Here is a 26829-nt window from a genome sequence, read left to right as displayed (position 1 = left end):
AAGTTGTCTTTGAACTTAGGTGTTTAAGGCTGGCAGTTGTTTGCTCCAGATTATGTCAGTCAGTACTTCTGAAGATAGTACAGGCCCTGCAGGATAATTCTCTGCGAAAGACCAGCTGCTTTTCTGAAGGCCATGAGCCGCTCTGCGATGTTGACTCGTTCTTCAGCATTAAACTTCAGTGCCTCATAATCGGAGAAAAGATGAGGCTGCTATCTATGTTTCCCTCCTAAGCCTCATCGAATGCACAAGTTTTTTTTTTTTTGTGTAGTGATAGTAACCCAATAGGGAGTAGAAGTATAGAAGGAAGGGCACCAGATGATAACTAAAGCTTATTTAGAACTTACATTGTGTTGGGGGTTGAGGGTGGGGGCTGCTGTTGTTAGCCTTGTTTAATGGTTTTGCTCATTGGCGGAATGCTTGTCCAGCATGCTCAAGGCTCCTAGGTTCAATTTCCAGAACTGAAAAAAAAAAAAATAAAGAATAAAAATTTGGATCTCAGAAGCACGATCCTCTTTCTGGGGGTCTTAGAGCAGTGACAGCAGAGATTTATCTAAATCTACAGTAGGCACCCTTAAATTTAAGGCCCACTGGCCAAATCCTGTCCATAGTGCTTGATTTGAAACTAAGCTTTTATTAGGGCACGGCCATGCATGCCTGTTGTTTATGTAACGACTGTGGCTGCCTTCTTGGTACAACAGCAAGGTTGAGTAGCTGTCGGGGCACTGGCTGAGTTCTGCCGCAGAACAACACCCTGTCTCCCTCCCGTAGTTGGGAAATAGGTTAGGAAGGACTCCAGAGTAGCTGGGGGGTATAAATTCCACAGAAGTGTAAAGTGATGTGTGTGGCTAATCCTCGTGTGCTATTTAAATAGTTTTGTAAGAAATGCTGGGTAATTCTAATACTCCTTTTGCTTTTAATAGTTTTGAGAAACACTCTACTTACCCCACCCATAAGTAATTTGATTAGAGCTGGACAGGAAGACATCTTTAAATTCACTTGCTGTTTTCACAAGACTGGGGTATAGGGACATTCAGTGATGTACCTGCACTGAAGTTGGTGGCAGATAATGCTGCTCATTTGAAACGCAAGAAGTCTGGCTTTGGGGCTGTTTTCATTTGTACATAGATACTAAGGACATATAATATATATATATATAATATGTATATATATACTAACGAGATGTTATTTTAAGTTTAAATTATATTTCTTAGAAAATGTGGCTTTTTTTATTTTGAGTTGCCCATTTTTAAATATTAATGTAAGACTGCCCCCTGTAAGAACGGGTGTAAGAATACACCACCTTTGACAGTAGCAAAAGTCTCCCAAGTTAGAAAATGGCCTGACTGTGTTTAATCTCCAATTCACCAGAACATCCTGGATGATGCCTATGAAAATGCAACCCAGTATGAGGAGCTAGTCACGAGGGCAGTGGGGATCATCACGTCCCTGGAAGCCATGCTTCTGTGCTACAGACTGGACCTTCACCATCCCAAAGAATCACTGGAGCTGGCCCGCTGTAAGCAAGAGGAATTGCAGGCCACAGTAGCAGAAATCCAAAACCTCACAGAGACTTTGGGGACTATCTCCAGCCCTGAGGCCAAAGAGCAACTGCAGGGTACTTTACAAGAATTGGTGTCTAAGAACTCCGCCCTGAAGGCGTGGCTGGAGGCCCAGGAAGCAGATGATAGAAGGTAGGTCACTTGTCTTAAGGGATACTTTCAGGCAACAGAACATCATTTTCTGTGTCTTTATAATTAATGTGCACATTAGAGGAAATTTGGATATAGGAAAGTGTAAAAAGCCACCAAAGAAGACCATGTTTAAAGTTTCATTCTGTTTTAATTCTTGTTTAGTATCTGATACATATAATGGTATGTATAAAACGTGTAGCCAGTGTAAAGGGCAGAGGCAAAATGAGCATCGCTATACCCCAAGTATCCCAGATAAATCTCATTAACTTGAATTCTCCTTTCTTTATTAGAAAATAATAAATGCCCCAAATTTTATATTTATTGTTTCTTTTCATTGTATTTTTGCTGTGTTTGTGTCCTGTTCTTTATATTTTCACTCTTTTATTCTGTAAGTCCGTATTTTTCAAGCTCATCTCTTTGACCATAAGGTTTAGTCACATTCTTGTCCCTAGCTGTTGATGGACGTTTGAGTTGTTTGCAGTTTCCTGCATTAAACAGCAGTGCTTCTAGGAACATATTGAAGGTGCAGGAGCCTCCCTCAGGTACAAGGGGGTGTGACAACCCAGGCCAAAGGGACATAGATAGCCCATGCTATCTATGATACTCATACCTGCATGAATGCTCATGTGTGTGTGTGTGTGTGTGTGTGTGTGTGCGCGCACACACACACACACACACACAGAGGGCTGTTTTTTTTAAATTGTTTTTGCCATTGTTTTGAAACTAGCCTTTTGCCTCAAACTTAGGCAGTCCATTACCTGAGTATGAGTGCTAGCACTAAATGGCCCCCTAATTTCCAGTAAAACAGGTACATACAGATATTCCAGTTGTCCCACCTCCTTGCTAACACTTGACATTAGATGGTCAGAGACGGGTGGAAGATGGCTTAGAGTGTAAGATGGTTCGCTTTGCAGACATGAGGCCCTGAATTCAAATCCCCAGAACCCATGCAAAACATTGGGCATGGCCTCTCATGTACCCTAGCTCTACAGGGGGAGAGGAGGACAAAGCCCGAGGATTGATGGGGCTTGCTGGCAGGCAGCCAAGCTCCAGGTTCAGTGAGTGACCCTGTTTCAAGTGATGAAACAGAGAATGATAGAACGGGCCACTAGATGGCCTCCTTGGCTTTCACACATGCTCAGAGCACTTTCCTCTGTCCACATGTGTGTGCATGTACACGAGCAGAGTAGGAGGCCTGCAGTGAGGTGGTTCAATCAGTAAAGTGCCTATCATGAAAGCACGAGGCCAGAGTTTGCATCACTAATACTGATGTAAAGGCCAGGTTAACTAATCCAGGATCCTGGGAGCTCATTGGCAATATGGCCAAACCCACAAGCATCAAGTTCAGAGAGAGACCATTTCAAAAAATAAGAGAGCAAAGAAGCCACCTCACACTAATGTCCGACCTTCTCACGCCCATGCTATGATGCTCATACCTACATGAATGCACGCGTGCGTGCACACCACACACACACACACAGAGAGAGAGAGAGACAGAGAGAGAGAGAGAGAGAGACAGAGAGAGAGAGGTTTGTTTGTTTTTGCCATTGTTTTGAAACTAGCCTTTTGCTTCAAACTTAAGGCAGTCCATTTCCTGAGTGTAAGTGCTAGGATTTCAGGTGTGAGGGTTCTTATTTTCTTTGCAGAACTTTTTATTTTTTATTTTTTTCACTAGGGATTAAACTCAAGGTCAGGCCTGTGCTGGGCATGTGCCCTCCTGTTGAACTACACTCCAGCTTCCCAAAAACAGAATTTTAAATTATTCTCAGTGGATAATTTAGTACCTACCTAGTGTATGTAACTATATGGTGTTTTTAAAAATACATCACAATTAAATATAAATTATCCCACTTTTTTCTTTTTACTATAACATTACTTTTTTTTCCTCCTCGCAACAAATATTTTATAATAGTAATCACAATCCATATATAGATTTTGTGATGACTTGTTACCTAACCTTGCCTTTTGTTAGACAAATGGGTTTTTTTTCCTGTTTTAATCAATGCTCTTATCAGTAAAAGGCTTTTACCATGTAAACGATTTTATCCTGATTCTGGGAAATTCCTTATAGTTGAGATTAACTCCCTAAAACAAGCAGAATGAACAAAATGAATCCAAATGTAGACATTTTTATTTTATTTTACTTTTTTTTTTGACATTTTTAGCATTATGTACCTTTCTCCCAGAATTCAACCTACTTATGGCTCATTAGTAGTGCATAAAAAATCAGTCTCTCAATCTGTCTCTCCCACCTCCCTCTTTCTCTCTCTCTAGCTATCTATCTTTCTCTGTCTAATTTGGCGTTTTGAGGGCAACTGTATCTGCCTGTTTAAAGCTGTCTGTAGGTGGCTTGAATAGCAAAAAAAAAAAAAAAAAAAAGCACCCCCCTTCTTTATGTGTTTGGGGGTGGATCGATGAGAAATAAAATTGAATATTTTTTTCTAACTGCCTCTTCAGGTGCCTAGAGAATTACAAATGCTATAGAAAAATGAAAGAGGAAATTTGCTCTCAGCTCAGGAAAATGGAGACAGATCTCAGACAGTCCATGACCCTGTTGCCCAGGTCCTACAAAGAAGCTTTAGTAGGCCTGGAGCAGAGCAAGGTGAGTCTGCAGAGGGTCAGCGTGAAGACCCGGGGGAGTACCAGGTGGGGGCAGCAGAGAGCATGGCTCTGCTGTGAGCCACAGAAATCTTCAGAGAAGAGTCCCAGTCAGAGGTGGGAGATGAGGGGATGGCGCTGACCCCTCCAGTTGATTAGATCTACAGTGTAGTCCTCCCCTTCCCCATAGCATCTGGCCATAGGCGCCTTTCTGACCCCTCCCTCTCATGACGTTTTGAGATACGTTATTAGATCCATGACAGAACAGTCACTGCTTCTGTCAAATCTCGACATTTTCTGTATTTTTATTTGAGACAGAGTCGCCTATGTCCCAAGTCCCACTTCTATTCCTCACCTACCCTAAGTGTTGGGGTCACTGGCTTGCACCTCCATGCCTGGTTTTCCTTTGGTTCTGTTTACTTTTGGAATCGTATCAAGCAAGCACTCTCTGACTTGGAAACATCCCCAGCTTGTGAAACAATTTTTAGTTTTGTTTAATTCTCATCTGTTAGACTCTGTGGTGCTTTGCTGTTACACTTTAGCTTTATTTACATTTGTTTATTTTTGAGACAAAGTTGCTGCATAGCCCAGACCAGTCTTGAACTTGCAATCACCCTGCCTTTGCCTACTGAGTGCTGGGATTAAAGGCATGAGCCATCACTGCTGGCTAGTCATTACAATTTAGATGAGGCCATTCATCTACCAAAAAGAAACCGGACAAATAAATCAAGAACTTCTAAATGGGCCAGGCAGTGGTGGTGTGCATCTTTAATCCCAGTGCTCAGGGGACAAGGGGATAGAGGATCTCTGAGTTTGAGACCAACCAAGACCACCACATGAAATATGCCACTTTAAAAAGAATTCTTTTTCTTTCTTTCTTTCTTTCTTTCTTTCTTTCTTTCTTTCTTTCTTTCTTTCTTTCTTTCTTTTTTTTTTTTTTTTTTTTTTTTTTTTTTTTTTTTTTTTTTTTTTTGGTTTTTCGAGACAGGGTTTCTCTGCAGCTTTTTTTTAGAGCCTGTCCTGGAACTAGCTCTTGTAGACCAGGCTGGCCTCAAACTCACAGAGATCCGCCTGCCTCTGCCTCCCGAGTGCTGGGATTAAAGGCGTGCGCCACCACCGCCCGGCTTAAAAAGAATTCTTAACTATGCCAAGTTTAGAGTAATATTTCAGAAAAAAAATCATAGACCTTATGTTCGTCCTGTCACTTTCTCTTTAAGGCCCTCACAGCAAGTCTCCTGTCAATCCAAGGAGACTTAGTGAGCCTCCGTCAGGTCCTCAGACACCTGAGATGCAGGTGCACAGAAAGCGATGGCGCGTGTGTGCTCAGAGTGGCCTCTGCTCTGTGGGAGAAGTGGCTGAGCTTGCTGGAAGCCGCCTGGGTGTGGCAGCAGTGGAGTGGAGACCTGAAGAGAGAATGGAAGTTCATCAGTGAGGAGGTGAGGCCTTTATCGTCCACACACAAACCCTGCAGCTCCCCGTGGGGCCAGCTAGCGCCTCTTCATCGAGTCTGTGTTCTCTGATTTGTATATTGGATAAACATTTTTGTAAATGCGTGTACAAGTTAGGCTTGGCAAATGCCTCTGAGAAATTCTTCAGCTTCTTTCATCATAGTGGTGCTGCTTGAGGTAACTCTCCCCGGAATCCACATTCCTCTTCCTCCTTTACGTGGCTGTAGGAATCCCACTCAGGACTCCTCCAGGGTCGTGCAGCAAGCGCCATCACCACCCCACCCCCAGCCAGCTCCTCAGCCCTCAGATAATTATTAAAAAGGTGACTACTTCCTGAGTGAAGCTGAAACATCTTTGCTGCAAGGATGAGTTAATCCTTAAAAATAACTGTCTCTGTATTCATTACACGAGAGGTTGGAGCTGGGTAATGTGCATGATAACCGACTAAATTAGAAATCAACTCCAATTGTTAACTGTGGAAATTAGTCATGATTGTTGCGTGTGGGCCTGAAACTATGAAATATGGTCATTTCTGAAACCTGTCTCAAAGAAGACCTCTCTGGCATATGTCAGACACAGATGATAGCTTAGTCATGGTTTAGGACTTAGGTATTGCACATAATAAGAAAATGAAAAAGCTCACACGAGATCACAGTATTTGCTAATCTTCCCATTGTGCAATAATGATAAATGAAGTACAAATCAGAATATGAGTTGAGAACTCTCTTTTCTTCCTTTTAAAATTTCTGGTGAGTTTTCCGGAGGTGGAAATGTACCGAGTCCATTCTTAATTGGTGGGAGGTCGCCTGCGTTCAATGCTATCCTATTTGCTTTGAAACTGGTGTCATTTCAGCGGTGCTGGTGGGGCTTAATCGGCGAGCAATCTCTTGGATGATCAGACTCCAAGAAACTGTCAGTTATGCTTCTGTTTGGGCTGCTAGCCCATCCACAATAATGCCAATCACGAAGCTTCAATGCTCCACTTGAGAAACCAGTCCCAGACACGTGCTTCTGAGATCCTTGTGTTGGCCTTAGGAAGTAACTATCATTACCATTTGATAGATAGGGAAACTGAGGCACTGACTATTTTTTTCTTAAGTAGTGGCCCAAGATCCCCAACTGTAGGCTGTGGCAAGGCCCTGTGGACTGGGGCTGGAGTTGGAGTCATCGCTACCATTATAACCTGGCAGCCCAGGGGACATTATGCTTTGTACCCCGTGGGCACTCGGTAAATCCTTGTTGAGGGAGTGTTTATTCAGATCCAAACCTAGGCTGACTCTAAGCTTTCCCTGTTTTATCGCGGTACTGTTTTATATCCATTTGAAGTCACAGCTTGCTAATTTAAATCTTACTCGTTTAATTCTAATTACTCAAGCAAGCATTAGATAGACCAGAAGCTTGTAAAAATTCACTTCTTTTCAGATAAAGTCTCCTGTAGCCCGGGCCCATCTCCAGCTTGTTGTGTGGCTGAGGAGGACTTGGATCTTGTAGCCTTTCTGTCCCTTCCTCTCAAGTGCTGGGGTTACAGATGTGGGTCATCACACCTGACTTATGCTGTGCCAGAGCCAGGGCTTTGTGCTTGGGGCAAGCATGCTCCCAACCCAGCAAACTGTACTCTTCAAAGGCCAGTACACCACACACGTAGTAACAGTAACACAGCTACAGAAGTGAGCGCCTGTACAGTGCTTGGCTTATTTCGAGGTAGGGTGTTTGCAGTCACGGGATGGGCGATCCTCAGCCAGACTGCCGACCGAGCCATCCTCCTGCGGGCAGCTGTGCCTCTTTGCTGGCATCCACTGCCATTATGCCTGCTGCAGTGTTGAAATTCCCTCCTTAGAAGGAAAAGGTGTGGACTGTTGACATTCCTGCCGGGAAGGAGTAGGTGGGAGGGCCACTGAACCCTCACCAGAGCATCCAGCCACTCCTCCCAGCCATTTCTGTGTTTTTCTGCCCCAATTGCTGTGCCCTCAGGACCTAGGGGTGGAGCTAGAGTGTATAGGCTGACGGAGACTAGGGGTGGGGTGGGGGGGGGGGAAGAGGCTCCATCCCGGTGTGACGATCCTGAAGCCACCCTCCAGGCAGGGTGAAGACTTTCGGGGATGGGCTGCTTTGGGGTCAGCCAGGCTCCTGTCAGTCACCCTTCACGCATGCTCTGTAAGTAAGCCCAATAAATTTGTTGGGTCCCCAGGGCAGACTTCTGTGAAATTGTACTTGGGTTTGTTGTTAGGACTTTAGGAGGAAGGGGTTTGCCTTTGAACCTTAGGTGGAGGGGTAGATGTTCACATTCCCCCTCTCCAGAGGAGGAGTTTTAGCAACAGTACGTGAGGTCAGCAAGACTCAGCAATGTGGAGTAACTTGCCCAAGTTCACAAGTGCTAAGAGGAGATTCCAGCTTACATGTTGTGTCTGATCACTGAGCGACTAGGTGATGTGATTGTGTTGGTGTGGATTTGGATGTGTCTGTTGCTGGAGATAAAGCCAAGGACTTAGTGCATGCTAGGCGAGCACTCTGCCATGGAAGCGCACCCCCAGCCTGTTGTGTGATCCATGGAAGCGCACCCCCAGCCTGTTGTGTGATCCATGGAACCACACCCCTGCCTGTTGCATGCTCCTAATGCAGCTCTTATTCATTCGCTAGCAATGATGCAGTTTCTGCGTCCACATAAGACCTATACATGCAAGATTCCGCTAGCACCGTTGGTGCCTTTATCTACGTGTCGCTGTGATAAAAACGCTCTGACAAAAGCTATTTAAGGGAGGAAAGGTTGATCTGGGCTCAGGGTGCAAGAGGACAGTCTACCATGGCTCCCCGCAGCAGGAGCTGGAGGAAGTGACGTCATGTCTGTAGTCAGGAAGAGGTCAGTGAGGAATGCCTGGTGCTGAACTGGATTTCTCTTCTTTCTTCAGGCCAGGCCTCGCCCAGTGAAAGGTGCCACTCCATGAGGTGGGACCTCCCACCTCAATTAACTAATGGAATCAAGCTAATCCCTCCCAGGTGCACCCAGAACCTTGACTCTCTGATGATCCTAGATCTTGTCAAGTTGACAGCCCTATTAATTATCCAATATGTAACAATATCTGTTTTTAAACAATTATTATAGAGCTATCTTTATGGACTAACCAGTTTGAGTAGTCAGACTTAAAAAAAAAAAGGCCTTAAACATTCATTTTATAAATTTCCAAATTAAAAGTTCATTTGACTTTTGATTTAACTTTTTTTCCCTTTCAACATAACACCTTATTTTTTTTTTAGACAGACTGTACTTAATATCATTATTGATACCCTAGTTAGCTTCAGCTGTCAACTCTCCCCAGCTTAGAGTCACCTGAGTAAGCCTCAGTGGATGCATTTCCTGATCACAGTGGCCTGTGATGTCTGTAAGGGATTGTCTTGACTGGTAATTGACATGGGAGGGCCCAGCCCTGCCTGCTGTGGGCCTGGCTGTATCAGAAAGCCAGCTGAGCAGGAACCAGGGAGTGAGCCAGAGTGAGCGAGGATGCGCCTTGTGTTCCTGCCCTGACTTCCCTCAGTGATGGACTGTAGTCCGAAAGTGTAACCTTCCCCACCCAGGTTGCTTTTGGCCAGAGTGTTCTTCACACAGCAATGGAAAGGAAGCTAGAACAACTGACTTTGAATAATGGCTTTATGTTTTGGTGGTCATGATGTGCTGGGGCAAAGCCGTTTCTTTAGAGACGATTGGGAATAGAAAGCTGACTGCTGCCTTTCATACTGTTGAATCCCAAAGCTGTTTCCTCATTTGTACCCACTTCTTCAGGTCCCAAGATTTTCATCGTCCTTTACTCTGTGTGTGTATATGCGCGCACACGTGTGTGTGTGTGTGTGTGTATGTGTTAAAACTATAGTTTTTCACCCTCTTCACCTTTACGATGAGCCATAAATTTTTAAAGGGCTTTATTAGGATTTTATGTCCAAGGACAGTCACCAAGGGATACAGAGACTTTTCCAAGGGAAAGGACCAGTACATAACCTTTATGATGTTTTCCTGGCTTGGGGGCTTTCTTTAATAATTTTGAATTTCGGTTAATGTGTGTGGTCACGTGACTACAGAAAATGTAGGCCATTCCCATCATCGCTGAAATTTCCTTGGTGCCATTTGTGTTCTTTTATCCCTGAGCAGGGTTGTCTGGGTGGATGGAGGACAGCTACCTCTTCATACACTGAGCATTTGCCTGACTCCTGGCCTGAACTGTTCTCTCTCGGCTTCTCCTGGTCAATTACCAGACTCAGGGCAGTCTTGCAGCTGAGACTGCACTTGCCAACAGGTGGTTTATTTGGGAAAGGGAGCACCAGTGCACAGGAAGGAGAGCTGAAGCAGAAGAGGCCCGGGCTACTGGCCTTTTTATTTATTTTATAGTCAGTGGGGTTGTGGTCATTGAGTTTGTTCATTTGTACCCACTGCCCCTGGGCAGGGCTGCACCAAATGAAGCCCTGATAAGTTCTGGGTTACAGAACTGGGCTACAGGCAAGGTTCTTTGAACCACCATCATTTTAGAGACCTTAGATCTCTCGTTAGTGTCCTGTCCATGTTGCAAGTCCTTTGTCGGCATGCTGGTTTTAAGCAGGAAGGTGTGAAATGGTCTATCCTAATATCTAGTTCAGGGTAGCTGCTACCTGGCAACCAGGTTTAAAACAGGAGGAGGCACATACTCCTTAGCCGAGTTTCTTGGGGAGGGAACAGTCTCCCTCTATACCTGGTATATTATAGCAACTGGGCATCCCAGTAGATCGTAGGACCCAAGTGACAGGCCAGCAGCTGCCACAGCATGTTCCTGACGCTTTGGCTCTTCTTTCCCTGCAAGCACTAGAAGCATGGTTGGTAAAGGATTTGAACAATAATCATAAATACAACATGTATTATTTCCGTGATCCAAGAAGTTCCATCCCGTGGTATCTCTCTTTGCTAGCAATTGAAAAATTGACCAACTTGACCTTCATATTGGTGAAGAAGCATGCCTTAGACTTTGAGGACCCTGGAAGCTTTTAGTAATTGATGTTGGGACTCTTGCGTTTTCTTAGGTTTAATTTCTCACCCTCTGGTACATCCAGGGCCTTGATCACTGATCTGATTGGCATGATACCGCAGGTGCAGCTGTCTGATGTGGCATTTTATAGTGGCAAGGCGGGCCACTGTTTGAACATTGAGTAGGAGGGCAGAATGCTATAAATGAGTCTTGTAGCTAACGGGGATGGACACAGGGCTTAGGGGTAGGATGGAAGTGCAGTGAACTTTCTGACCCAGGAGCCTTTGAGGCTGTTTCCCATGTCCAGGGCCAGCGGAATTCCTAGTTTCTAGGTAGGTGTTGTAATAAGTTATGTATTTCTGAGTTTTGTATATACCAGTGCTTGATAAACCCAGCCAGCTCAGGGATCAAAGTGGCTCTGGCTCCCTTTGGAAAGTGTCAGGTTCGCAACAAACTGCCAGGCTTAGTTGTACAGCATGATACAGGCATTCAAAGTGAAAGAAGAGAGAGACTCCTAGAAAAATGTCCACATCTGACAGCAGCCCGGCCTCTTGCACTGGAAGCAGCCTCTCCTGTAGACCTTGGATGTTAACACTGCTCAGACCACCAGAGGCCTCAGTGGGGAAATAATTCACTTTATCCGGTAGCATCTTTCCTGGCCATTCACAATAGCATTTCCTCGTCTGAATCACACTTCTTCATGGGCAGTAGCTGGCAGCTACAGGGTCTTGATTGTAGAGGGCTAATGTTCCCAGCTATGTTGTAACAAATAATGACTTTGACCCAGGATGTGGCATTATAAATGCTTTAAAGAGAGAACTATAAAAAAATGCGCTTGCCAAGGTAGATTTCACATCTCTGCATCTTCCGTGCTTTTCTCCCCCATTGCCATTTGTTTAATTAGATTGAACGAGAAGCAATAATTTTAGAGAGTCTTCAGGAGGACCTTCCAGAAGTTTCCAGAACAAAGGACGCAGCTCCCACAGAGGAACTCCGTCAGCTCTTGGACTCTCTGTGCCAGCATGAGGGGAGCGTGGAGAAGCAGCAGCAGCTGCTGACCCTGCTTCTTCAGCGCGTAACAAGCATCCAGAACATTCCAGAAGGTACAGAGACTGTGGAAACCATCCCGGCACTTCAAGAGATTAGATCTATGCGGGAATGGTGCAACAGGTAAGACTTCTAAAGAGGCTACGAAGGAAATGGCCCTGGGGGCTTCTGTTCAGAGTTAGAGAATATAAAAAACACGAGCCAAGCAGTGGTGGTGCACGCCTTTAATCCCAGCACTCGGGAGGCAGGTGGATCTCTGTGAGTTCAAGGCCAGCCAGGTCTATAGAGTGAGAGTTCCAGGACAGCCAGAGCTGTGACATAGAGAAACCCTGTCTTGAAAAACTGAAAGTTTAAAAAAAAAGGCAGATAACAAATGCTACAGGAGAGTCAGCACTGATGGTCCAAAGGGGACAGAAGAGATGCATGGTTCTATGGAAATGCACTCATTTTCCATTCTGATATTACTAGGTATGAATAGCTGGCAAACTTTTAGTAATGCCTATTGCCTGTGGGACATTTCAAGACTGGGCAATTAAAAAGCCCAGCGTGTCTATTTTACTCCCACCACGCAGCAAAACATGGCCAATCACCCTTTCTTGTTTCTCACTGTGATTACTGAAATTATAGTGCTTACACTGTTGTGTGTTCTGCCAAATTGTTTATCAGCAGATTGTTTTTTGTCTCCTCTGCCACGGACTGTCAATTTAAAAACATGCCAGTAGGATAGTCTATGACGGTGATCTGCCGTACTATGGTTAAGCAAACCCCTTTCCAGATCTTTTAACTTCTGTGTAGTTCGGTTGTGTTTGTTGTAAGAGCCACGGGGGTGGCTGTGCTCGTTCAGGAGGAGAGAAGCAGTTTCCCTCTCCATCATAGTCACTCAGCACCTCCACCTGATGCTCGGAGGGTTCCCTTCCCCACGCCCACTAAGCATTTCTCAGCTGACATCCCCTCGAGTTGCGGTAGTTCAGGTCCGACATGATCCACCTGTCCAGATTCCACACTTTGAGCACTCGGTTTTACAGCGCTGTCCCTGCTTCAGATGTGACCGTTGTGGGGGGTGTCACCCCTGCTTCTGACTACACGGTTGTTGGGACTTCCTCCGAAACCCTCTCTAGTATCCAGCAGGACTCGAGGAGCCACTGAGGTCTGCTGAGGCTGCCTTCCTCATGGTGGTTATCCCTCTGACCAAGTCGACTCAGCCTGCAGACCCTCTCCTTTGTCTGTGGGTTGGGAGGGTGGTGGTTGGAAAGGGCAGTGCAGATGGTCTCAGCCCTCCAATCACGTGGTTAGCTCTCCCACCATGAGGCTATCCAGTAATGCACCAAGAGATGAGTTTAGTGCAAGGGCTCTGTCTTGGAAATGAGGCCTACGGATAAATGTCAGAACAGATTTTCAGTCATGTGGGGTGGCACACACCTGTAACCCCAGTATTTATGGGATAGAGACAGTAGGATTGTTGCAAGTTCAAGGCTAGCCAGGGCTACATAGTGAAGTGATTTCATTGTGTTCTTCTCTGTAAGGAAATCAAGAGATCCATCTCAGACCTGGAAGGCAGAGGCCAAGTATAGATTTCTATCGTGTTACCAGATGATAAATACCAGATAGTTCTCAGGAAAGCCCCCCAACCATTACCCCCCCCCCCAACACACACACATAGCCTCCTTGAGAAATGGGCTGGTGGCGGTTGTCTGTTCTAAAAAGCCCACCAATGGCTGATGACACACGTCACTTCCTTTGGGATCTGGAACCACGTGGGACAGAGAAGCTAGGGATGGCAGTTGGAATGTGTAGAGAGGACACTTGGGGATGAAGGTTTTGGGAAGGCTGCTGATTGCCTGTATTTGATATATGCGTGACAATTGGTATATTAATCAGTCAAAAACTGGTACTTCTCTCCTCGGAAGGAGACTGACCTTTGATGGATTCGTTAGAGGGCTCTGTTCTGATGCTTTATTCCAGGCTTCTTCAGGCGACTCAGAAGAATAAGGACTCGGTCCAGACGGAAATTCAGGCGCGGCATTCTTTCTTGAGGGAAATAAGTGATGTGAAGCGTTCTTTTGAACAGATTGCAACTTCTTTCCAAAACCTGGCACCGGAAGACCATCCAGAAAGGGCAGAAGAGTTGGAGGTGAGCGGGGGAAGAATTAGTGGAAGTGGCTGGGACTGGTCCACAGACTTCTGTTCAAGTCCCGGGGCAGAGCTATAACCCATCAGCTAGAGCTGGATGGTAATCCAGGGAGTCAGGGAGGTAGGTGCACAGGGCCTGTGGCACACTGCAGAGTCAGGGGAGGACGACGAGCGTGGTTGGAAAAAGGAGCCAGGCTGGGAGACGGGTCACTCAGAAGTATGTAGCCCTGTTTGAAACCATGTTTTAAGTATATGGTGATCAGAGACCTCACCCACAGATCAGGAATATGCTAGGTGACGTCTTTGTTTGGACTTGCTACCTCAGCTCTGAGAGGCACTGGGTCTGCCCTGAGGGTCACTTCGAGAACTCAGTTCTTCAGACTGACCTCTCCTATTCTTAGTCCAAAAATGACTTGGGGAACTTAAAATTTTTTAATTTAATTTTTAAAGATTTTTCTCATTTTAATATTTTACATGTATGAGTGGTTTGCCTACATGTGTGTATATATCTCACATGTGTGCCTGGTGCCTGTGGCTGCTAGAAGGGGGTGTTGGATGTCCCTGGAACTGGAGTAACCTATGGTTGTAAACCCACCATGTGGATGTTAGGAACCAAACCTGGGTCCTCTGCAAGAGGAGCAAGTGCTCTTAACCATTGAGCCATCTCTCAGCCCCTCACTTTATTTTCTATGTGTATATGTATGTGCTTGCCTGAGGAGGCCTGAAGAGACTGTCAGGTCTCCTGGAACCAGAGTTCCATTTGGCTGTGACCCGCCATATAGCTGCCGGAAACTGAATCTGGGTCCTCCTCCCTGAGAACAGCCAGTGCTCTTAACCACTGACCAGTCTCTCCAGCCCTGACTTTGGTGACTTTAGGCGAAAGTCTCATGCTCTTGGTAACCACAGAACCCTTGGTTATCAGAGTGAAAAGGGAAACCTACTGTCGCTTTCAAAAGTTTGCTTTGCGATGAGGTCATCACCTCTTCTCCGTGAGTAGCTATGAACTGAGACCAACCATCCCTGAAGCCTGGGTAGAAAGAACAGGATGCAGCCCCACCCCACCAGGGACGTCATTCTTCCCTCTCGAGGCCTGTCAGTCAGCCGAGGATGGCGACCCTGAGCAGGGTATAACATCACAGGTTTAGAGTGGGAACAGGGTCTGGGACTCGGAGTGCTGCTCACCAGTCACTAAAGGACACAAAAGCCCAGGGAAGTCAAGAAGTAGTTTTCCATTCGATCTTTGGGAAACTTTCCCAAACAGATGAGTTTCTCCTTTGTAATTAGGCAGGAGAACACCGGTCAGATTCTGTTTCTAGGCCGCAAGCAATGGACCATTTGTTCACCACGCTTTTATCTCCTGAAACCTAAATTCTTTACCAGGAACTGGAACCCTCCTTTTGAAAGGCCTGGGGCTCTGTCTGGCTGTCTAATTACATGAAACAGACACTTTGGCTTCAAGCATGGGGCTCTCGGTGGCCTTGACTCATTATGATGATACTGAAGGAAGAAGCAGAAATAGCAACAAGTTAATAACAACACGGAAAAACCTTCTTTGAAACTTCTGGCCGCTTGTTGCTTTTTAGCCGACTGGCCACAGATGATGCGCAGTCGATCCTAGAGGTGCTGGAGAGGCTAATGCGTTTCTGCCACAATAGTCTGACACCATGAAGAGCGATCAAGTTCAATTCTCACAAATTAGAAACCATCATCTGACTAAACCCTGGGGCTTAATCTGCTTGTATCAATAGGGAGGTTTTGTCATGTAAAGTTGGCTTATTTAAGTCGAGAGGACCCTGGAAAGCGGGGTCGCTTTTTTTTTTTTTTTTTTTCTTAAGGCTAGACTTTTTCCCAGGTTCTGTAAGTATTGAGACTCTGTTGATGGTTTCAGGAGCTGCAAAGCGTTCTCGAGAAAGGCAAGCTGACTTTCGAGGACATCATGGAAAAACTGCGCATCAAGTATTCCGAAATGTACAGCATAGTCCCCGCGGAGATCGACTCCCAGGTGGAAGACTGCAGGAAAGCGCTGGAAGACGCGGATGAGAAGGTGATGATGGTGTCTGCGTGGTACCGTTGTTGGCGGGGTTGCATGGATGGAAATAGGAATAATATCCTTTGACGGCTCTGTCACTTTTCTAGTTGCGGCTCTGACTGGTTTCATGGCGCTCATGTTTGAGATAAAGGTGCTTGAAGTAAACTGCATAGATAACAGGATTTCAGATTATCTCTTCTTTTCACCAGTTGTCTTAGATGCTTACACTTTAATAATTCGTGTTATCTTTTACTTGGATTATTATTATTATTACTGTTTAAAAATATTATTTATTCTAAAAATCTTTTTTTTTAAAAAAATGGGAGCATGTATAATGTTTTTCTTTAAAACGTATTCCCCAAAATATTTTGAAAGAATAACCAAGGACAGTAGGAACACAGATTTTATTTCTTACTCAAAATAACATTCAGCATGTGGTGTCTTTAATAGGGACGTTGATGGAATTCTCACAAAGCATCCTGGGGAAAGTTTTTTTACTTCAGAGTCCAGGTCTGAAGAGAGGTTGTGAATTGTTCCCTTGTGCTGGAAACACAGGCGCTTGGCAAGACAGTTTTATTAGGGCAACTCAGACCAGCAAAACGAAATTGTGTTTGGTTCAGTGTCCACAAGGAGAGTTTTATGTTTTGTTTTTAGGCTTACAATACCTATAACTTGATAACTATAACAGATCACCACTAGAAACAGCACACTCTATTCTCAGGAAGTAGGTACTTGCAGGAGGTTCTTTCGCCTAGACGGTAGAGAGAATACCTTTGTGTTTAAATTGGCCGGAGAATAGAGTTGGTTGTACTGTATTCAACCAACCATTTAGATATACAGCGCTATCTAGATTTTCTTATAAAATGGGGATACATGCAAAAATCAGATTTCATACTCAGATGCTAATGTTGGTTATGGTGGTTTACTCCTGTAATCCCAGTATATCACAGGCTAAGGTAGGAGACTGCCGTGAATTAAGGGGCCAGCTGAGGTTGCAGGGTCAGACCCTGTCTCAAACAAAACAAACAAAACAACAAACCCCTCAGATGCTAGCATGTGTCGTTAGCTTCTGTGACAGATTTCCTAGAACATGAGATCTGCATGTAATTATGCTTTCTCCTAATATGTGAGAACAAATTTTGATTTAACATACAGCAACATATTAGAACTTTTCTCAGGGATTGTTATTATCTGTCTTAAGAGACTCCCAAATAGTTTCAAAGAAACTCAGAGTTATTTTTGTGACTTTATGTGGAAACCCCTACAAAATAAGTTAATTAAAAAAAAAACAGTCTTTCAGGTGTAAGAGTGAAGTTTTCCATTGGGAACTTATATGTTCATGACAAATGGAACTGATTTTTATTGTGTCATGGGTCTCAAGGAAATTAAAGGGTCCAGGCCACAGCCGCAGACAGTATCTTGTATGTAATTCAGATGGCTGCTTACCCCTGATCATAATCTTGCCCAGTGTGCCCAAATGGTAGTATGACTTTCAACCAAAAGAGTCACTGCCCATATCAGCTAACTCCGTTTGTTTGTACTGTGTTACACACGCAACAAGAAAGACATTAATACAATAGGAAAGCGAGAGTTGAGGGGCCAGAGAGATGGCTCAGTGGTTAAGAGCACTTGTTCCTCATTCATTTCCTAGGGCCTACATGGTGGCTCACAACCATCTTGAACTCCAATTCCAAGGGATCTGATGCCCTCTTCCGCCTCCTCAGGCACCAGGCACACACTTGGTGTACATCATACATGAGGCAAAATATTCATACACATAAAATTAAGCTAAAAATACTAAATTTTTAAAGCCATGATCTTTATTATAGTATGGTCTATGAATAAGATATGATATGACGGTATCCCCAGCCTGCTGAGACTCGAGCTTGCTAGAGAGTCTGGGAACTGGGGCATCTAGGGTCAAGTTCCTCCAACACTTTGATATGTGAAGTCTTGGTGCTGAGTTAGCCATTAGCCCAGGTTTTGACTTCCACAAATGCATCCTTATCTATAGTGGGGTTATTTTCACCTCAACTAGTGTGTATAGTATTAGGTGGGTATTTTGGATTACTTATCAACTATGGTATCTTAAAAACAAGAAAACACACTGATGAAGTCTTTGGGAAAACAGTATATTTAATACTCCTCATCTTTCCTAGCACAAGTTATTTTCTTAAAAAAGTTGTTGTCCTCAGCATCTAGAGTTCTGGTTGCTGGGAACATACACTAGAAATAGCGTAGAAAAAAAACAGGGCTCCCCACCCTTTAGACATAGTTACTTGCGGGAGGTTTTGCCTAACTGTATGGGAAAGTGGAGGTTACATTTGTTTAAACTGACCTAAGAATAAAGTTGATCTTCCTAAACCCAGAGGTAGGTAGAAGATTTTCTCATAAAGTTCTGAGTGTCTGAAGTTGCTTTCTTCTCCTGTAGAAATTCTTTTCTATCATTTGATACTTCAGAGGGCCCCCCCCCAGGTAATTCTTCCCAATGTAACATGAATTTTACTTATTTGATTAAACATATTTCTGGATTATATTGGAAAGGTCAGAAAACACAGCTGACATTTAGTGTAGTCTGATTATCTACCCTGTCACCAATACATTAGCAGTGTGGTTAGGAGGTGCCCCCGCCATGTTAAAATATTTTAGAAGTCAAACGAGGGAGTGATATTTGCAATGTTTGAACCTGAGAATGGAGAGCCAAAGCTGTCTGCACACCAACCATGCTTTCTCCCTTGTCACAGATGAGCCATGAAATCTCGAAGAGTTCCCCAGCATATGTCATGAGGAGGAAGATAGAGGACATTAGCCATGGGCTTCATTGTATTGAGAAAATGCTGCAATGGAAAAGCAAAAACATCAAGGAAGCGCAAGAAATTCAGAAGGTAACATGCTCCTTGAAGTGGCTTCGGCATTTGGCATTCTTTCTCATCCCTGGACCCACATCCCAGAGGTGAATCACTCAAGTCAGCCAAAGATGAGTTCTTTGGATAGACCTGAAGCTCCGAATACCTGAGCCAGGCCTAAGGATTAGCTCGGTTGGTCAAGTGCTCGCCTAGCACATACAAAGTCTCGGGTCTGAGCCCCAGCACAGCATAAAACGGGGCATGGTGACACATGCCTGTCGTCAGAGGACTTAGAAGGTGGAAGTGGGGATCGAGGTCATTCCTGGCTGCATAGGGGAGTTTGCGACCAGCACGGACTGAGGTCCCATCTCAGCAAACAAACAAACAAATAAAGAATAAAATTTTAAGAGTGAATAAATGAATACCTAAACCAAATCCCTGGGGCATCCGTGATGAGAGGCCAGCTCAGAGGCACGGATGGTCAGGTGCGTGGAGGCATTATTCTCAGTCTCTGACAGACAAGCACTTGTCCCCGCCCCTGGCACTTCTGACTAGGAAATGACATTCCCACAAACAAAGGGACTGTAAGGATCTTTCTTGCCTTGGGATGACTGACTTACGAAGTGAGTCAGTTGAGTCTGAGAAACAGTACTAGGTTTCCTATAGATTGCCAAGGTTACACAAGGCATGAAAATCTCCACAATTTTCCCTTGTGAAATTGCTTAGGAAATTAAGTTTCAGGTAAAAGCATAGATGAGTGTTTCTTTACCTCCAAGTCCCAAGTAAACACCTGCCTGTGAGTTTGTACTGCCATCCACAGCTTTAGGAAGTCCTAATGTAATAGGTCATTCATTGGTAGACATAGCCTTGGTTCTTAAGCAAAGGAACCCCGGACCTAGCAAGTCAGGCTTTGTTTCCCCAAGCTGGTTATTATACAAGTATTAGGTACGATTGGAAAATTTTACCTTTGAAGTCTCCCTCTGCCCACATAAGTTCAGATTAGAATCCAGCCTATTAGTTTCTTGAGTCAAAAGCGCTTGTCGAAAGTTAATGCATGTTGGGAATTTTCAAACGCCACACCACTTCCTCGGCAGTAGATGTTGTTGTTCATTCTATTTTTGCACTTGAGGTTGTCTTCCGGACTGTGTGTGTGTGTGTGTGTGTGTGTGTGTGTGTGTGTGCCTGACAGGTGTGCACACGCAGAAAAGTTTACCTAGGCCTTTCTCTTTTTACTTTGATTTGTTTTGGGAGATGGACTCCTCAGGTCCTCCAGGCTGGTCTCAAATTCCTGAGCTTAAACAATCATCTTGCTTCAGTCTCCTTGGAGCCAAGGCTAAAAGAATTCATCATCACACCCCGCTTGACTAGCCTTTGAAACACCTCCTGTGGACCTCCTGGCTTTTGCACATTTGGGGCCATATGAGCCTCGTCTGCTATTAATCATCCTTGTTTACCCTCCAGGTTTTCCTGTCCTGCAGTGGCTCACTTATACCAAAGTGAATATGGTTAGAACTAGAAAGTGATTCCCAGTTTAGACAACAAATGGTTGCCGGGTGTGAATGAACAAGTGTACAAGTGTGCCAGTGATGTCTGTTAGCATTGCCACATGCCAGTGAGTGCCGTATGCAAGCCGGTCATTACCCCTGTGGCGTCTTCATTGAAACTGACTTAACATTTCCTTCTCCAGAAAATATGGGATGAACTCGACCTCTGGCATTCCAAGCTGAATGAGCTGGACTCTGAAGTTCAGGACTTGGTCGAGCAGGACCCAGGACAGGCTCAAGAATGGATGGATAACCTCATGGCCCCTTTCCAGCGGCATCAGCAAGTGTCCCAGAGAGCAGAATCCCGAACCTCACAGCTCAACAAGGTGCAGTCATGAAACCTGATAGCCGTATAGCACGGTGATTCCACAGAGGGTGACATCCAGGGGTGGCCAGTAGTGTCATACTGTGGCCATCCTTTGTCCCCCTTCCTAGGTGCCATAGTGAGCCCACAGCAGGAGTCCAGGCAGCTGTGTTTCCCTAGGTAAATGGAGACCCAAGAGTGAGCATGTAGGGCATGTTGTCCCAGAGCCTGGGGAGGGAGCCTGCAATGAGAGAGGTGCCATTTGGGAACAAGGTCCTTTTCTACTTCTATTCTAAAGAGTGGCTGTGTTTGGTGAATTCCAAGTGTGATCCTGTAGGACAGGATCCTGAAATGGGATATGACAGGACCAGGTTCTGAACTTGAGGAGAAAGTGTAAGCCCTGTGTTCAGAATGAGGCAGAAATGGGGCTAAGCTAGTTGCAGCTCTGACTGGGAACCTTTGTCAAGGCCTAACAGGAACTCTTTAAATCCTTGCTACCTGTCATGGACAAGTTGGACAGTTCTTCACCTGGAGCCTGGCATGCGACTGCCAACATAGTTAGCTCTCCACTTAGATTAGAGATCAGTCTGGCCCCGTAAGTAGCCTCCAGCAAGCTTGCTTCCCATTTTGTTCCACAGGCCACAATCAAGATGGAAGAATATAGTGATCTTCTGAAAAACACAGAGGCGTGGCTAGAGAAGACCGGCCGTCTGCTAGCCACTCCTGCCTGCTATGACTCTTCAAAGGCCCTCAGCCACCGAGCCAGCACCCTCCAGGTGGGTCCTCTGGGGTTTTCACCAAGTCAGCACAATCGACCCCTTTTCCACTTGACACCCACACACATCATTGATAAGCCACAACCTTTCCTTTCTTGTACATCTCCGAAATAACACTTGAATAACGCCACAATGTAAAATATTTTATAAGCTTAAAAATTCCCACAGTCATTACAAGTTCAAACACTTTAGAAATCATACACACACAAAAAAAAAAAATTCCAAAGATCTCTTTTAAACCCTAAAATCTATAAAAAAATTGAGTTTTTCAACTACGGATTCCTGTAAAATTAAAAAAAAAATAGTTAAATACTTCCTTACTTCAAGAGGAAAAGGCACAGTCCCATCAGATCTAAGCATTCTCCAGTATCTGGGATCCACTCACAGTCTTCTGGCCTCCTCCAAAGAGCTTGGGTCACTTCTCCAGCTCCGCCCTCTGTAGCACACACTGTGTGGGCAGGCCCCTCTCCCCACTGCTGCTGCCAGGAATAGCATGGTCTTCCCATGGTGATGGCATCTCCCAAATGCTGGGTCTTCTGCTCTAACTGGGCTGCACTTTCACCAGCCTCTTCTAGACTCTCTTCATGGTGCCATGCCTCCACTTCTCTGCATGACCCTTTCAAACCTGGGCCTTCGACTGCAACAGCCTCTGCTGACGTCTCACAGGGCTGAGCCTCAGCTGCTGTCCATGACCCCTTCCTGCCTGCAAAACCAGTAACACCTAGGTAACTCTTACACATTGCCAAGTCCAGCTACCAGCGTGAGGTACAGCCTTGGCTGCCTCTGAACAGCTTCTGTGTGCCGACTCTCAGGAAACTCTGACAGTTTAATCCACGCATGTATATAATGATTTTGGTCGTTTGTACTTCCATTACCCTTTTTCATACATTTCCCCTCCCCCACCGAACCCCTTCTTTCCAATGTTCCCTCTCCTACATGTTTTTTTTTTTTAAAAAAAAAAAAAAAACAAAAACTCAGCATGGAGATGTGGGGTGTTAACGGGAGCATGGTCAACTTATCAGAGACGACATTAGGGACGAAAATGACATCCCTCCCCCAGCAACCCCTGACAACCGCTCAGGAAGGAGTGAGGCCTTGTGAGCCCCTCTACCCACAGATGACCACTCAGTTGCAGCATTGTGGCTCCGTTAGCAGGCCCGAGCCCCAGAACATAACAATATATCTTTGGTTTTGAGCAACCAGGTTTATTATAATTACCAGGCAGTAGAAATGGAAGTCAGGCCTGGTATGCCATGCTTTGGAAGATCTTGTCCTTTGGGGAATCCCTCAGGTTCACTGTGCCCATCAGAGAGGCAGAGCCAATGGACGTGTTTCCCTTCTTGGGGCCATGGCTGCCGGGGATTGTCCAGTGTCAGGAACTGACTGGATTGATTGTAAATGTGGATTTTCTTTCTCTCATTATTAGATCCCGAGAAAGAGTCACTAAGGAATTGGTTCATAACAGTTTCTATAGCAACCCAGACCTCAAAGATGGTCTGAGTCCTTTATAGATTTAAGATGGCACAGTGTTTCCTTGAGTGGCCGACTTCACCTCCCTGACAGTTGAGATTTGGTGGCACATTTTTGTCGTATGGGATCAACTGTCAAGTTATTGCATTTTTAACTTATTTCTTTTCTTCTCCTTGCACGAATTTCCTTTGTCCCTCACTCCCCAGTCTGTTTGTCCCGCCCACACTTTGGGTTGTTTCTCCACATCCCTAGGGCATATCATTTTTCTATTTTTAATCAATTTTATGATTCACTCTTTTTGAAAGATTTATTTATTTTTGTTTGTGTCAGTATTTTGCCTGCATGTATCTGAGTGCGTCGTGCGTGTGTTGTGCATGCATGCACACACAGTGCCAGCAGAGGCCAGAAGACAAGGTCTCACTTAGTGCAGGTTGACCTTGAACTCCTAATTCCCCTGCCTCCACCTCCCAAGTGCTAGGGTTACGGCATATACTAGCATATCTGTACTTTTTCCATTCTCTTCTCTGTCATCTTAGTGCGCCTTCCTACCCTGTCTCCATTTATTTCAATGGTTGTCAGTGCTCTCCACTGAACATGAAAAGGTTCATTTTGCCTGGCATAGTAGCAATCCACTGTAAAGCCTGTGGCTAGAAGGATAGGTTAGCAAATCAAAAATTCAAAGCCAGCCTAAACTAGCAAGTCTCTTAACTTGTTTTTTTGTTTTTCTTATTTTTTTTGGATTTGTTTTGTTTTGTTTTGTTTTTTGAGACAGGGTTTCTCTGTATAGCCCTGGCTGTCCTGGAACTTGTTCTGTAGACCAGGCTAGCTTCAAACTCAGAGATCGGCCTGCCTCTGCCTCCCCAGTGCTGGGATTACCACCAGCAGCCAATTTTTTGTTTATTTTAATTGCACGTTCACTTAGCACAATGCGCCTGTGATTCATTCCACTGTTACAGCCATCAGTTGCCAAGTACCGTTCCAGCTATGGAGACCACCTGTCTATTCATCTGCCAGCTAACAGACACTTGGGTTGCTTCTATGCATTCACTAATGTTGTGTAACAAGTTACAGGAAAATTTGGAAACGCCATACAACCAACATTTATTATCTGATGGAGTCTGTCATCATATGCTCAAGTCAACCCCTATTGACAGTAGTGTCCATTGACTTCATTCTGAACACAGAAATGGCCAGGACCTGGCAACTTTGAGACCAAGTTTACACTTCATGGATCGGATCTGACCTTGACAGATTTGTTTCATGGTTTACAAAAGAGTCCTCGTTGGTCTCATTCTGAACACAGAAATGGCCAGGACTTGGCAACTTTGAGACCAAGTTTACACTTCCATGGATCTGACCTTGATAGATCCGTTTCATCATCTTGGTGTTTCCCCCTCTTCTCCTTGTTTATCTAGATGGCTCTGGAAGATTCTGAGCAGAAGTACAACCTTCTACATTCAGTGTTCACAGATCTAGAAGACCTGTCACTCATTTTTGAAACCGACGACTTAATCCAGTCCATCCAAGAGTTAAGTGACCAGGTGGCAGCTTTACAGCAGCAGATAGTGGAGACCCTTCCACACATCCAGCAGGTGGCAGACGTAAGTGACCGCAGAGTTGTGGGTTCCCATGTCCTGTGTACTTTACCAGGAATCGCCCCCAAATCCTATGGAAGCACACTAGGAAGATACATTTTTAATGGATGCTATTTCTGAGGTTATAATTTACTTTGTACAACCACAGCAAGATGCATGACCCCATCCTTCCCCCAGAAGTGGTCTAGCTCCAACAGGAAGAAACCTGATAAACAAGCTTGCTGTTCATACTCTGACCCAGTCCCTGGGGTCAATTCTTGGTTGCTGAAGCTTTTGACAAAGTGGTAGCATGCTTCTGTGATTTTTGACGGAAATGACTTTAAGATGCATTCTATAGTTTGGCATAGCTTCTTAAACAGTAGGTGAAAGAAATAAATTTTAATGTAATCTGGCTTATCATAATTTAGATATGGGCCTATAAATAGTTACTGCTGGTACTGACTCATAAAGATTTTTTTTCAGTATTGAGTAACTCCAAACTGCTATAATTTGAAATCTTCAGCCTTCCTAACCCATTCATTTTTAAAATCTCCCTTGTCAATTGAATCATCTTATTTTTGTGGTGCGTCTGTCTCGAACTTTAAGCTCGATTTCCAGCTCTCAGTTAGTCAGTGCACGTCGATGTGTGGGTTTTCCTCGCGTATTTTAACTTGTAGCATTTCACTTTAAGATTCTTGGCCCAGTTATGAGCCTTGACACTGGGAGAATTAACCATTAGACAAGAGATCTAGTGTTTGAAGTAATCTGAGTAGGTCATGACATCACTCCGCAACGTTCTGCTTGGCAAGAGCTCATTAGCGGGTGAAAATCTTGGGGTTTTCCAGCCCCTCCTCAGTTTCTTAAGGATGACTTTATCGTCTCTTTTTTAACTAAAGTGACGAGAATTACTAAAATACCAGACCCACTCGTACTTGTGTATTTAAACACATTCCAAAGATAAATTTAAAGAGTTTGTAGATAACTGAGAATGTATTTTAGAAGTTGATTTGGAAGCATGCCAATCTTTGGTCTCAGGAGTAAATGAAACTTGGCCCTGTGAATATCTTGACTTCACAGTGCTTTCTAGTGCAGTGTAGACTAACTTCTGTTTTGTTTTTGGAGACAGGGTTTCTCTGTGTAATAGTCCTGACAGTCCTGGAACTCTCTTTGTAGACCACACTGGCCTCGAACTCACAGAGATCCACTTGCCCCTGCCTCCCGAGTGCCTGGATAACTAATATTTTTTATTAAAAAGTCATGCAATCATCTGTTAGTTTTTAAGCAGTATATGTGGTTAAATACGACAGTAGAATTAATAACAGTATATTACGCATTACGGATTATTGCTGGGCAGCAATGTAGCATATGAGTGTGTGTCTTGTTTCTAAACTTCTAGGATGTGGTTGCCATCGAATCCGAAGTAAAATCAATGGAAAAAAAGGTCGCGAAAATCAAAGCTATCCTGTTATCCAAAGAAATATTTGATTTTTCTCCTGAAGAACACCTCAAGCATGGGGAGGTATTTCTCACAGTATCTACTGTCTACCTAAAAATATGTAGTCATAGGGCATGACCTAGTGCTGGACTCATTAGAATCATAGCAAATAAGGCTGGGAACAGCTGTATATACACATGAAAATACTTTTAAGATATCTTTGAAATCTTATTTATTTTTTATTTCATGTGTATGTATTTTCCTAAGTGCATGTCTGTGTACCACAAGCCCACAATGCCCTCGGAGGCCAGAAGAGAGTATTGAATTCCCTAGGACTGGAGTTACAGCTGCGAGCCACCCTGTGGGTGCTAGAAATGGAGCCCGGGTGGAAGAGCAGCCAGTTCCATGAAAATCGTTTAAATCGTATTTATCCTGTTCCCTGTGTAGTAGCAGCTTCCCTGCAGGTTACTTTGTCATTTAAGCTTTGCCCTCCCAAGACCCTGAGCACCTACAAGAGTCCGTAGAGGGTTTCTGGCCCCAGCTGTAGTGTTTAGTGTTTGACTGTTCCCTGGATTCTCTTTTATCTCTGTGTGTTGGTGCTGAGGCCATCAGCCAAGTTATGGCTAAGCACAGCATCTCAGCAAATGCACTGACCTTCCCACTCAGCCTCGTGAGCCACAGCAGACCCTTTGGGATCAGGCAGATCCGAGTTCTGATCTTACCCCTGCCTCTTGCTGTCTAAGTTTAACTGGCTCTTTTTCCTTCTGGGAACCCCCTTCTTAATCTGTGAAAGTGAGGTTAGTGTACTTCCCTTTCAGGGTTAAACGGAGGTATATAATGAAATTTGACTAGATACTTCTGTCAATTCAGGGAGCCGTTTTTCCAGGACTCCTGCAGGAAGTCCTGGGTTAGGTACAGTTGCTTTGGAAGTAAGATTCAGCACCTGCCTAGTAGC

The 26829-nt window shown here is 44.6% G+C and overlaps 1 protein-coding gene across 1 annotated transcript in view; it reads left to right on the top strand.

Annotated features, from left to right (window-relative positions):
• Positions 1 to 26829, top strand: part of Syne2 (spectrin repeat containing nuclear envelope protein 2) — a 301471-nt gene that overhangs the window by 154273 nt on the left and 120369 nt on the right. Inside the window, exons 49-59 of the mRNA XM_038337460.1 lie at positions 1369 to 1691; positions 4149 to 4293; positions 5507 to 5725; positions 11624 to 11889; positions 13729 to 13897; positions 15785 to 15940; positions 18670 to 18810; positions 20459 to 20641; positions 21258 to 21395; positions 24281 to 24466; positions 25836 to 25958. Of these exons, the coding sequence (XP_038193388.1) occupies positions 1369 to 1691; positions 4149 to 4293; positions 5507 to 5725; positions 11624 to 11889; positions 13729 to 13897; positions 15785 to 15940; positions 18670 to 18810; positions 20459 to 20641; positions 21258 to 21395; positions 24281 to 24466; positions 25836 to 25958 (2049 nt within the window). The remainder of the gene's footprint in view (positions 1 to 1368; positions 1692 to 4148; positions 4294 to 5506; positions 5726 to 11623; positions 11890 to 13728; positions 13898 to 15784; positions 15941 to 18669; positions 18811 to 20458; positions 20642 to 21257; positions 21396 to 24280; positions 24467 to 25835; positions 25959 to 26829) is intronic.

The sequence above is a fragment of the Arvicola amphibius genome, chromosome 7, assembly GCF_903992535.2.
Source record: "Arvicola amphibius chromosome 7, mArvAmp1.2, whole genome shotgun sequence".
NCBI classification, from domain to species: Eukaryota; Metazoa; Chordata; class Mammalia; order Rodentia; family Cricetidae; genus Arvicola; species Arvicola amphibius.
Note: the sequence above shows the minus strand (reverse complement) of the source record. Positions and strands in the feature narration are given on the sequence as shown.